The 12023-nt window shown below is 42.7% G+C and overlaps 1 protein-coding gene across 1 annotated transcript in view; it reads left to right on the top strand.

Annotated features, from left to right (window-relative positions):
* The window catches only part of LOC129821407 (caveolae-associated protein 2-like), a 31406-nt gene extending 20341 nt beyond the window's left edge, over positions 1-11065 (top strand). The window contains exon 2 of the mRNA XM_055879047.1: positions 7069-11065. Coding sequence (XP_055735022.1) covers positions 7069-7950 — 882 coding nt within the window. The 3' untranslated portion in view covers positions 7951-11065. The remainder of the gene's footprint in view (positions 1-7068) is intronic.
* Positions 11066-12023: the final 958 nt, after the last annotated feature.

Raw genomic sequence — 12023 nt, 5'->3', positions numbered from 1 at the left:
TTCCTGGTTGGATTTTTTCTCAGGTTTTTGCCTGCCATATGAGTTCTGTTATACTCACAGACATCATTCAAACAGTGTCAGAAACTTCAGAGTGTTTTCTATCCAAATATACTAATAATATGCATATATTAGCAACTGGGACTGAGGAGCAGGCAGTTTACTCTGGGCACCTCTGGGCACCTTATTCATCCAAGCTACTCAATTCTGCCCCCAGCCATAAGAAGTTTGCCAAAGTAACATGCTAAACAGCCCCACCTGCCCTGAATGACGGGTCACCACTGAACATTTGGAACAATGCATTTGGAGCTACAGTTGGAAGGATAAGTATGGGTGTGGCACTCGATATGTTTGTCATCTCTGCGCTGAAATGGGGACAGTTGCTTCTTTTCATCAACAGCAGGAAGGAGAAATGGAAGGAAGGGAGAGGATGGTTGATAAGAAGGAAGGAAAGAGGGAGAACAGGTTATCCCAGTGAGGTATGGTTGAAACTAGACCTGTGCCCTGAGGTGCTAACTAGGGCTGTGGCAGTCATGAACTTTTGTCAGTCGATGATTGTCAAGCAAATAACTGCTGGTCTCACGGTAATTGAGACATTAATTAACATAAACACATTTAGCATCTCCTGGCTTCCACGCATAACCTACAAGACACTGATGCAGACCTTTGGAACATCTACATTTTAAAAAGTATAATACATAAATGTAATATACACAATCACAATAAATCCATTATTTATTTTAGACAGATCTAAAGAAACATGATATGAGGAAAATGTAGTCTACTTCAGAATAACAGAATACCATACTCTGAGTTGTCCTTATTTTAGGACCTGATATGGCTATGCTATATCTGACTGACCGGCTCAATTCGGTCTTATGTAATAACAATTTAAATTGTGTGTTTTTTACATTGGATAAAAGTAGAAACCCAGAGCTATAATATGTTATACCACACACTATAGTTGAGGAACAATTGGAAAGTAATTCTGCTTTGAAAGTTGATCAACTTTCACCTCACTTTTGAGAAAATGGCCTTTGAATGTTTGGTACACCTTTTTTATTTAATTACATTTTTTTTTACACCTACTGGAGAGCTCTTCTTTGGCTACACACATTCAGCATCATTCACATCCTCTTAAGCTTTAGCCCCACCCCTCTCTTGGGCACGTGAGACGGTAGCGTCCCATCTCTTCAACAGCCAGTGAAACTGCTGGGCGCCAAATTCAAATACAGAAATACTCATTATAAAAATTCAGAAAACAAAACATATTTTACATAGGTTTAAAGATTAACTTCTTGTGAATCCAACCACGGTGTCAGATTTTAAAAATGCTTAACGGCGAAAGCATACATTACGATTATGAGAACATAGCCCACAAGACAAATCATTACAAACAGTAGCCAGCCAGATTGAGTAGTTACACAATTTAGAAATAGAGATAAAATGAATCCCTTACCTTTGATGATATTCATATGGTTGCACTCAGCAGACATTCATTTACTCAATAAATGTTCCTTTTGTTCGATAAAGTCTCTTTATACCCAAAAACCTCCGTTTTGTTTGCGCGTTTTCTTCAGTAATCCACAGGCTCAAACGCAGTCAAAACAGGAAGACAAAAACATCCACATTGTATCCTTAAAGTTCATAGAAACATGTCAAACGATGTTTATATTCACTCCTCAGGTGGTTTTTAGCCTAAATAATCAATACTATTTCAACCGGACAATAACGTTGTCAATATAAAAGGTAAACAAGAAAGGCACTCTCTCGGTTGTGCGCAAGAAAAAGCTCTGTGAAACTTTAGGGTCCACTCATTCAGACTGCTCTTACTTCCTCATTTTTCAGAATACAAGACTGAAACACTTTCTGAAGATTGTTGACATCTAGTGGAAGGCATAGCAACTGCAAGTTGAGTCCTAAGTCAAGGGATACTGTAATGGCATTGAAGGATACTGTAATGGCATTGAATAGAAAACTACAAACAAAAAAAAAACTACTTCCTGAATGGATTTTTCTCAGGTTTTCGCCTGCCAAATCAGTTCTGTTAAACTCACAGACACTATTTTAGCAGTGTTTTCTATCCAAATCTACCAGTTATATGCATATCATATCTTCTGGGCCCGAGAAACAGGCTGTTTAATTTGGGCATGCATTTCATCCAAAATTCAGAATGCTGCCCCCTACCCTAGAGAAGTTAAGGATTCACATGTGAGGCTGAGGAGTAGGGTTGATCCGAGGAATCTGTCCTAACAACAGCAGTCAAGCACCAAAGCTAACTGGCTAATGTTGGCTTGCTTGCTAGCTACTTCCAGACAAAAATGAGAGAAAAGCTCACTGACCATTTTACTCACCCGAGCAGAGCTGGTTAGGCTGTTTTATCTTATCTTGAGCGTTGGTGACTGAAACTGTGCTGCTGGCAACAATTTGATCATGCTTTTTTGCCAACGTTCACTGACACCGGCCATATTCAACAGGTGTGAAGCGTTTGTAAATTTGTCAGTTATTCTGAGTTCTGGCACACTCAGACAAGAGTGCTCTGAAATCAGACTAGATATCCAGAGTGAATTTATCAGCTACGTCTATCAACAGTTGTTGCAGTGACATCATGATCATTCTATTGAAATGGTTACTTGCATAGTGGAGTACACATAGCTAGATAGATAGCTAAACAATGAACCATAATCCCAACTCGTGACGTTACTACCCTGCAGGAATCTGCAGGTAGCTAACCAACCAGGTTCAATGTTAGCTAGCTAATATTAGGCTATAACTAGCAAAGCAAATGGTTCTGAGATACAAATAATATTACTACACAGATCATACACGTAACGTTAGCTAGGGAGCCAGATAGCTAATGTTAGCTAGCTAGCTAACAGTACACTTTAACTTGAAATGAAAATGACTTTGACAAAATTAGAAACGTGTAACATCTGAAAATGTAGCTAGCCAGACAATCTTGCTCGTATACATGGATGCACGCTTCTCCCTCTGTCACAGATGCCCTTAGTTTGAAGATGTAATCCTGAGACAGGTATTTTCTACATCCCCTTAGCTATCATACTCTAATTCCACTGATTTCAAAACTCGGTCCCCCAGAAAGTGGAGAGCAATAGACGATACATTAAAAAAACACGTTGGACAAGATTACCTAGACCAGGTCAAATAGACAGAAGAGGGCTATATGACAAACCAATACAAACTAATTTCTCGGCATGTCCAGCCCACTCATTATCTCAGTCAATCATGGCTGATTTAAGAATTGTATTTGTATTTACAGATGGCATACAACTTTGTTTTTAAGGCACATGAACGTTCACATGTTCGAGAAAGCATTTCTGTCAAAAAAACGCATTTTGATCATTTAAAAAAAGTTTACATTCAAACGGTTCTCCTGTGAAGTAGTGACCCGCGACATACGCCTAGTTTCCTGAAACGGGTCACATTGTGGAAAAAGTCAAGGGTCTGAATACACAAGGCATTGTGTATACTTAATTTAGAGTTATTTATTCAACTTTAGTTAGGATAAGAACGTTGGGCTACGTATTTGATTAGAATACATTCTAAGGCTTTATGATGTGACTCTAATTATGACTATGAAAAAAGTCTAAAGCTGCACACAATTCATCAGTCTCTCATTCACAATTTGACAAGCACTTGATAGTCATCTCACCAAGCCTCGAATTTTGCAGTGGCATCCCCCTTGTGTGACCGTAATGCCCCTTTAAAAAAATCCATGCCTTTTGTTGCCAATGTGGCGGTTGTGCCCTTGGGCTGAATATAATAATTATAGTTCCCTTCTCCCAGCTGCACTGCTCCGAAGCACCTCTCACTCACATGTCTCTGTCAGATGTAGCCAATTCTTGTCACATGATTGGGTCCATCTCACAGGCCTTTCAGCTAAGAAGTAGGCTACAAATTCAGGCTGTATCACAACCGGCCGTGATTGGGAGTCCCATACGCGGTGCACAATTGGCCCAGCATTGTCCGGATTTGGCCGTTATAGGCCGTCATTGAAAATAAGAATTTGTTCTTAACTGACTTGCCTAGTTAAATAAAGGTTAAATAAGAAATGCACACACAATTAGTGAATGAAGACAGACACATGGGGGGCGCAACTGCGCACGTCCCTCTCATCGAATTCCGAGGCGCATATTGAAGAACTGTCCACATTTAGCCTATTTTTCGTCAGCCAACAAGATGAGTAGGCCTAACAAAAAGCAAAAGCACTAGCCTATGTCAATCTACTATCTGTCATAGTACAAAAGTTGACCTATGCTATTGGTCAGCTGTTCTTCTGTGCAATAAATACATTTTGGATAAGGTTACGCCTGGAACGCCTGAGAATCCTGTCAATCTTGATTTACCTAATCCATATTAAATACACATTAGTGCATGTAAGAATCATTGCCTCAAACCAGAGTTCAACATAAACAATCATATTGATTACCATGGCAATGGAGGCTTTGATAAAATGGGTCTATCCATATGATGTAGAAATTGGTAAAACTGTGAATCCGCGCAGCGTTTAGAGGCACTTCCTTTAAGCCAGAGCCTCTAAATAAAAGGCTTTGTTCTCAATACTGAGGAACTCAAAAGAACAGAACACTGATGATAGATTTACCTCCACTGTCACTAGAAGCTACACATGTTTGGAATCTGCCCAATTCCACCTGAGCTGTGAATCATGCAGTGCGTGGCTCAGGTAAGGTCCTGGGTATCTGCAGGTTAATATGGTATTTCACGGTGAAGTGGCATTTCATATATTTAGTTAAGGCTGGTGATGTATGATTATTGGCTGTTTACTTTGCGTCAATGTAAATAGTCCTGGTGGCCATTTGATGAATTGTTCAGCAGTCTTATGGCTTGGGGGTAGAAGCTGTTAAGGAGCCTTTTGGACCTAGATTTGGTGGTCATCCAGGTGCAAAGAGGAGAAATATCAATGTTTGACAAAAAATCCAGCACACCGGCGTTCCTGTATGCTCCACAATGTATTTAATGGATTTCAAAGCAGTGTTTCTTTCCATAGACTTTCATTAGGCACAAAATGGAATCGAACAGACTGAAACAGCAAGTGATTACCTGGACTTGTCCAATAAGAAACCCTAATTTCATTTTTTCCTTTACACAGCATTTCAAAGCATTTTAAGTTGCATGCCCTAATGAACATGACCCGGGTTATTTTTTCTTCAAAGTAACATGGTACATAATTGTGTTTTATGTAATTCAATACACTTAAACAACACATCAATGTGTCACAGTCACCACCTCAATAAAAAAGAGAGGCCTCTTCAAGGGGCCTTTACTCTGTCAAGAATAATGTTCTTTCCTGAAAGGGCGTACAATTGGTGGTGAGTTAGTGAGTGATTGATGGGGGAGGGCTGTTCCTGTCCTTCTGGTTGGTCCCTAACTAGACACTAAGGACAACCTATTGACAAATGGCATGGTCAGAAAAGCAATGTGTGGCATCCTTCCTATAGCTTCCAGCATTCTTCCATGCTGTGTAATAAATGATGGAGGGCACATTTACTTATAGTTTCGTATATATTAACACACATGCGGAAACACACACACACACACACACACACAGTAAATACAAAGGAGATTCATTTCTCAAAGATAGTTTGGGGCTTTCCAATATAACCACTTTACACACACACACACCACACACGCTTACTTTCCACTCTGGGTCATTTACTGAATCCTGACTTCCTCAAACATTTGCGTGAATCCACTTTTGACACAATTGCATGATTGTCGTAGAAGTTCAAGTTACGTTGGCATATCATGAGCCTCGAGTGAACTTGTGAAGAGATAGATGCATGCAAACAGTGTTAGACATTTGTCCAGATCCCCAGGACATTGGGAGATGTCTTGTGCATGCATGCAATTCAATACTGTTCACTAGGGGCAAAGCGAGCGCCTATTAGTATCTAGTAGGCTTGCTAGGGCATTGTGGATGGGATAGACGAAGGGTTTAAACTGTGGGCTATGGTTTTGAAGCTCATGGGTTCAATCCCAGTGCTTGGCACTTCTATTTATTTTCCGTTTTAACCGTATTCCAAACATTAACCCTTACCTACTTTCACGTCAGCATTGACATTTATCAATGGGTGTGGCTTGTACCTGCAACTAGTACTTTTGAGTACCTAATGCTCTGGAAGCTGTCAGATGACAAACAACCAACTATCATTTTGGGATATACTGTAGCTGCTTACCTATAATATATGTGGAGGAGGTGTGTGTGTGTGCGTGTGCGTGTGTGTTTGTGTGTGTATAAAGGGATAGAGAGAGAAAAGGAGAGAGAAAAATAGGGAGATGGAGGCACATAGGAGGGGAGGAAGAAGGAGGTAAGATGACGAGAGAAGACGAACAAAGTCGTTTAGACACCTCAGGGGATTCAACTACCCTCTCTTTTTAACACTCCTTTTTCTCAATATAGCAATTCATTTTTTCATGGCTGGAGAGAGTGAAGGAATAGAGGAGGGAGGGGGGAGACTCGTGCAGAGAAACAGGTAGGAATTCCTCAGATGTCTGCAGGAGTAGAGAAAAGAAACATGTGGAGACTGGTTTCTTTCAGGGTCAGCTCTTACTGAAAAAGATGTGCACATGTGAGATTCGTTAATGGCTGCCAAAGTATACAGCGGCAAATGATGTACGGAGAAATTAATTGAATGTTTGCGTGGATTATGTGCATGTGTGGTTAGAAATATTCCCATGGGAGTTTAATTTTCAAATAGCAGCATAAAAATGGCATTTTTAAAATTTTGCGATTACGTAGGAACTATTTGTTCTGGAAGAGGGTTGGAGATGTCCTGTATACTGCTCATTATTGCAGTGCACATGCACGGTTTGATTTATGTAAATTAAACAAAAGTATAGATGCTATTGATATACATGTGTGTACGTATGTTTTATTGCTGTTACTTATATTTGACAATTATAGTGTGCATGGTTTTGTGTTAATCCACTTGATTAATGAGTCATGACCTAAGGCTTGGTTCAAGTGATCATCCCATTCCTTCACATGACCACCTTCCTAATCCTAACACTCTCCCATCTGTATTTCAGGAAGACAACGAGATCCCCTCCAGCGTGTTCATCAAGGACTCCCCCAAGACCCCCCAGGCCAGCCAGCTGGAGGACAACGCCCCTGTGGCGCCTACCCCGTCCGTCGCCGGCACAGACGCCAACCGCTCCCAGGAGGAGGGTCTCCATACCATCAGCTTGTCCTCCTCCGACGATGATGCTGGGGGTCACCACGAGGAAGACGAAGCCCTGGAGGAAGAGGCAACGCTGGGTCTGGGAGCAACCCGGCCCTCCGTTGAGAGATCCAGAGCAGACCGGCTGAAGCGTTCCAGCCTGAAGAAGGTGGACAGCCTGAAGAAGGCTTTCTCACGCCAGAGCATCGAGAAAAAGATGAACAAGATCAGCACCAAGATTGTGCCGACAGCGAGCCGCGAGAAGATCAAGAAGAGCTTCACACCGAACCACCCAAAGAGCCCTGCCTCCAAGAGTTCCTCCTTCAAGGTGTCGCCCATGACGTTCAATGTGAAGAAGATGCGTGGCGAAGGGGAGGACCCAACCCAGCCCGGAGGCTCGCCTAGTGGGCATACCCACGTGGATATCCCTCCCCTGGGAAGCATGGATGGGGATCTACCCCTGGCCGAGGTGCATTCCCAGGAAGGGCTGGGTGTGGAGGGAGGAGAGGAGCTGGCTAGTCCCTCTAGCACTGGGAGCGTAGAGGCCAAGCTGACCTTCAATGGAGAAGCAGGGAGCCTGGAGTATCACCTGACCACTGATCGACCGGCGGGGCTCGCTGTCCCGGAGCATGATGATGATATTGGAGAGGAGGAAGAGGAGGATGACGAAGAGGATGAGAAGGAGAGCCCGGTGGAGGTGAAAGCTCCCATACCTTCTGCTACTGGAATCACTGTGGAGCAAGCCTCTTAATCGCATCCATCTCATCCTTTGCTCCTGCACATCCCCTGCCCTCTTTATATTACCATGCCAACAGTATAGTTATCCCTCCTCTTTCCAAACCCCGTTTCCGAGATATCTCCTAGACAGACACACATGCACACGCACGCACGCACGCATGCACACACATGGACACACACACACACAATGTATATACACAACATGAACGACGTGTCCTCAGCAGACCTATTCCTGAAAAAACTCGAGCTCCTGTGCCAGCGATACAGGCCATCCCCATGCAGCTCTCTTTCGCCTCCAGCCCTGCATGTATTATTGATCCAGGAGATCCATGGGCTGATCCCAGATCACCGACCTCCCCTTTAGAGATCCCGAGTGACCCAGAGTGATCAAGAGATCGTGCATCAGTTGCTCCTGCCTGGTGTGTTTAACTAGCTACCCTTCTGTGGGGCTACCTTAAGAAAAGAACCAGTGTGCCAAGAGACTATTACTCACCTCCCCAACTGGAACCTTGCTTCTGTTTCAAGAGAACAGCACATCTCCAGTACCCCGAGCCAACTATCTCTCTCTATTTGTCTGTCTCTGCATGGGCCTCTCTGTCTGTCTGACAGATCGTCTCTTTGTTCCTCTGCCTCGTGTGAATGCCGGTAAATCTCTGGCAAAAAAGGTAAAGCCCCAGAGTTTGGGGATGGTAGCCTGTTGCCAGGCAGTCTGGGCATTGGTATGGGTGGTAGCTAGGTTTCTACAGCAAGGTTTGTGTAAGGCTGAAGGGCTATAGGGGCTGTAATATGTTCAAATGCTATGTCTGAAAATAGCTTCTTATCTTCATCAAGGATATTTTTTTTATTATTTCAGAGAGCGGGTTCAATGTAAGAAGGGGGATAGGGAGGAAGTACGACGAGAGAAGGAAAGTCGTTGAGAGTGTTCGGATGAGTCAAATACATGTGGCAAATGCATTGGAATAGTCCCAAAAAGTGCAAACTCTGCACCTCAGGCACGTGGGTGAAGCTGAATCAGGCGTACCTCAGGTATTTGAATGTTTGTGATACATGTATTTGACCCATGTCTTGATGTAACCACACAACCTGAGTGCAGGGTAAAAAAAAAAAGAGCCATATAATTGAGGCAGTTTTGTGCCATCCCTACCTTAGTTTATTTGCCGTAATAAATACTAACCAGAACTCACAAAAACAGTGTAAAAAAACTGCTTGAAAGTGGTTAATGGTTCACTAGGTACAGACCACACCTTCAATATTTGGGGAGAGTAAGTTGATATAGCTGTCTTGTGTTAACGTCTACTGGAGCAGCATTGAGACAGGAGAAGACTACCTATGACCTTAATAAAGACTCTACATACTGGGACATTCCTAAACCACCCTATGTCAGGGCAATTAGAATCTTATGTATATGTACATATTCGATTATGGGATTATCAGTGGGTATAATGATTTATATAGAATCATGTTTGTTGAATACTGTCAAACTTTATTGGGGACTGTCACCTGACTATTGTACTTCCCATGATATTATAGTCTAACAATGTGGACTTTTGGAGTTGATCACTCACATGAACAAGGTTTGAATAGCATAAACAAGCATAAACAAGCATTTACACATTCTTATATGGTTGTAACACACACATGCACACACAAAACCTTAAAGGAAGATTCCACCCAAAATCTATGTTGGTATTTGTTTCATTAGTCCATTGTTGATATAGTCCCAAAATGTTTTCCATGTCAGCAATCAAGTTAAGGTATATAACTTACAAAATGCAGAAATACGACGGGTAGGATGATTGGTGGAATTGTCCTTAATAAACTAGCACACATTTACAGAGGCACGCACACAGACATTCACACACATGCTCCAACACGCACGGAAGCCTTCAAACTTAGGCCTACACACGCTGGTGTGAGTAATTGCTGTCCGGGAGCGAGGAATTCCTGCATGTTTTAGAAGATAAGAGTGATAGTGAAAGATTCCATTCCTTTAAATGCTCTCCTTTTGGAATCGACTTGCTCGTATCACTAGGGGGGATAGTTCATCTAATCTATGTGCAGCACTTGCCACTGACTTGTGACTACTGTTTATGCGGTTTCATATCCATAAGATGGAGGGAAAGGAATGTAAACCCCTCTATGGGGAGTATATACAGTATCAGCCTGAACTTCATGGTTAGCATCCCCTGGCCTATGCCTTTCTGATGACAAGTGCCTTGCAACCAGTCAGTGCCTAGTACACACTTAGGGGCCTCCAAAATATATAGGTGTCTAATGAAATGTAATGAAAAACGGCATGAAACCATTAAGCAGATGATGTATTGTTTGTTATTTCTCAGTTGAGAGAGATCTTGAAGAAAGGGAAAGAGAGAAGGAGAGGCAGAGCAGAGAGGCATTCCTGGGTTTGACATATGACTCTTTGGCAGCCCATTTTTCACGCACTGCCCTCTCTGCCTGGACGTGGCGGCAGGGGGAACTGGGGCCCTCATGGGCCACAGGTGTGTTGCCCCCAGGGAGGCCCCTGGGCACTGGCTCACTAGGAAGGAGGGGAGGATACGGAGGATGATAGAGAGTGCCTGGGCAGGGAGGGCAGAGAAGGGGAGGGGTAAGAAGTGTAGATAAGTTAGAGAAAAATTGTTTGGACAGTGGGAGTAGAACAGAGAATGGGGCAGGTTGCGTACCGATTCTCCACACTCGATGTCATGAATTTAAAAATGGTGAAAACTCCCTCCAGCTAATGCCAACACCAATTCAATTATTTGAAATCCATGATTGGAGAATAAGGACCCGTGTTTTGAGAGGAGGTATAAATTGAAGAGAGATATGTCCACCTGTTTGCGCACCGGCATGGCCTTACATTTTTTTAACCACAAGCTATATACTCTTTCTATCTATCCATCACAGAGACATCTCCTCCTCTTTCTCTCCCCGTTGCTCTCTCACACAAACGCACACACACATTCTCTCTCTCCCCCGTTTGTCTCGCACTCATCTTTCTCTCACTCTCTTCTAAAGCGCAGCCAATCTCCAATCAATGGTGTGTATTCATGGATGCCAAGGGAAGCCAGGCTTCCCGCCCACAAAATGTACCAATAAAAAAATACAAAATAAAAAATGATTATCTTTTGTCTCTGTGTTTCATAACTTTCCTTCAACTCGCAATTCACAGGAGAAAGCATCCGAGCGAGCGAAACAGCACCCATCTGTCTCTCTACGTGTAGGCCATCTGATGCTGTCTGGTCCAAATGAGTATGACATTGTTGCCGCTTGTAACATTGAATACAATGGAAGCCAGCGAGAATTTGGCCACCCTTGATTAAAAAAAAGTACAAAACATTTGCCAATCAGCATTGAGCTGAGCTGAGCAAGCTCAACTGTGAACTGTGAATTGTCCTGGTGCACCAACAAAAAAAAGTGTCAAGGGAAGCCAGCTTGGATTTTGGCTTCACCCAAATCAAATTGCATTGAGAGCATACGTCATTGACAGAAATAACTTCAATTGTTGCATCTCGTTGTGTTGTTGTCATCCGGTGGCTAACTAGCTAAAATCGTCACTTTCCTAAATTAGCCATGGATGGATAAAGGAATTTGGACTTGTGGTTGTACTTAATTCCCCGTACTGGCCAATGATTATAAAGGTGATTCTGATCCAACCATTACCTCATACATTGTTGTGCCCCTGGCCTGAGAGGATGGACGTTCAATATGTAGCTAGATGTATAAGGATAATGTTAACTAGATGATGTTGCCCATGAATGGAATTTAAACAAGCAAGCAAGCATTTTAGCCAGCTAGCCTAGGACAACAAAAAATACAGTGAGCACTGTATGACTGATAGACCGTTTCATCAACATGAAAGAGAGGAGGATGGCATTGTCGTTTTTTCTACAAGTAGGGTGAGTCAACATGTTTTTCTACTTGCACGAATGCACAGACACGCGCACACAGCAATCAGAATCATGAACAGCCACATCAAATTTAGCTTACGTTGACTGGACTAAATTGTTTTTGGTATCTTTTAGCTGTCACTGTATTACACTAAGCAGCGGTCATTTGATAATGTTGAAGTTGAAATGGTGCTGGAAT

The sequence above is a fragment of the Salvelinus fontinalis genome, chromosome 23 (assembly GCF_029448725.1).
Source record: "Salvelinus fontinalis isolate EN_2023a chromosome 23, ASM2944872v1, whole genome shotgun sequence".
In the NCBI taxonomy this organism is placed as follows: domain Eukaryota; kingdom Metazoa; phylum Chordata; class Actinopteri; order Salmoniformes; family Salmonidae; genus Salvelinus; species Salvelinus fontinalis.
The sequence above is the reverse complement of the archived record's forward strand: the minus strand, read 5'-3'. Positions and strand labels throughout refer to the sequence as shown.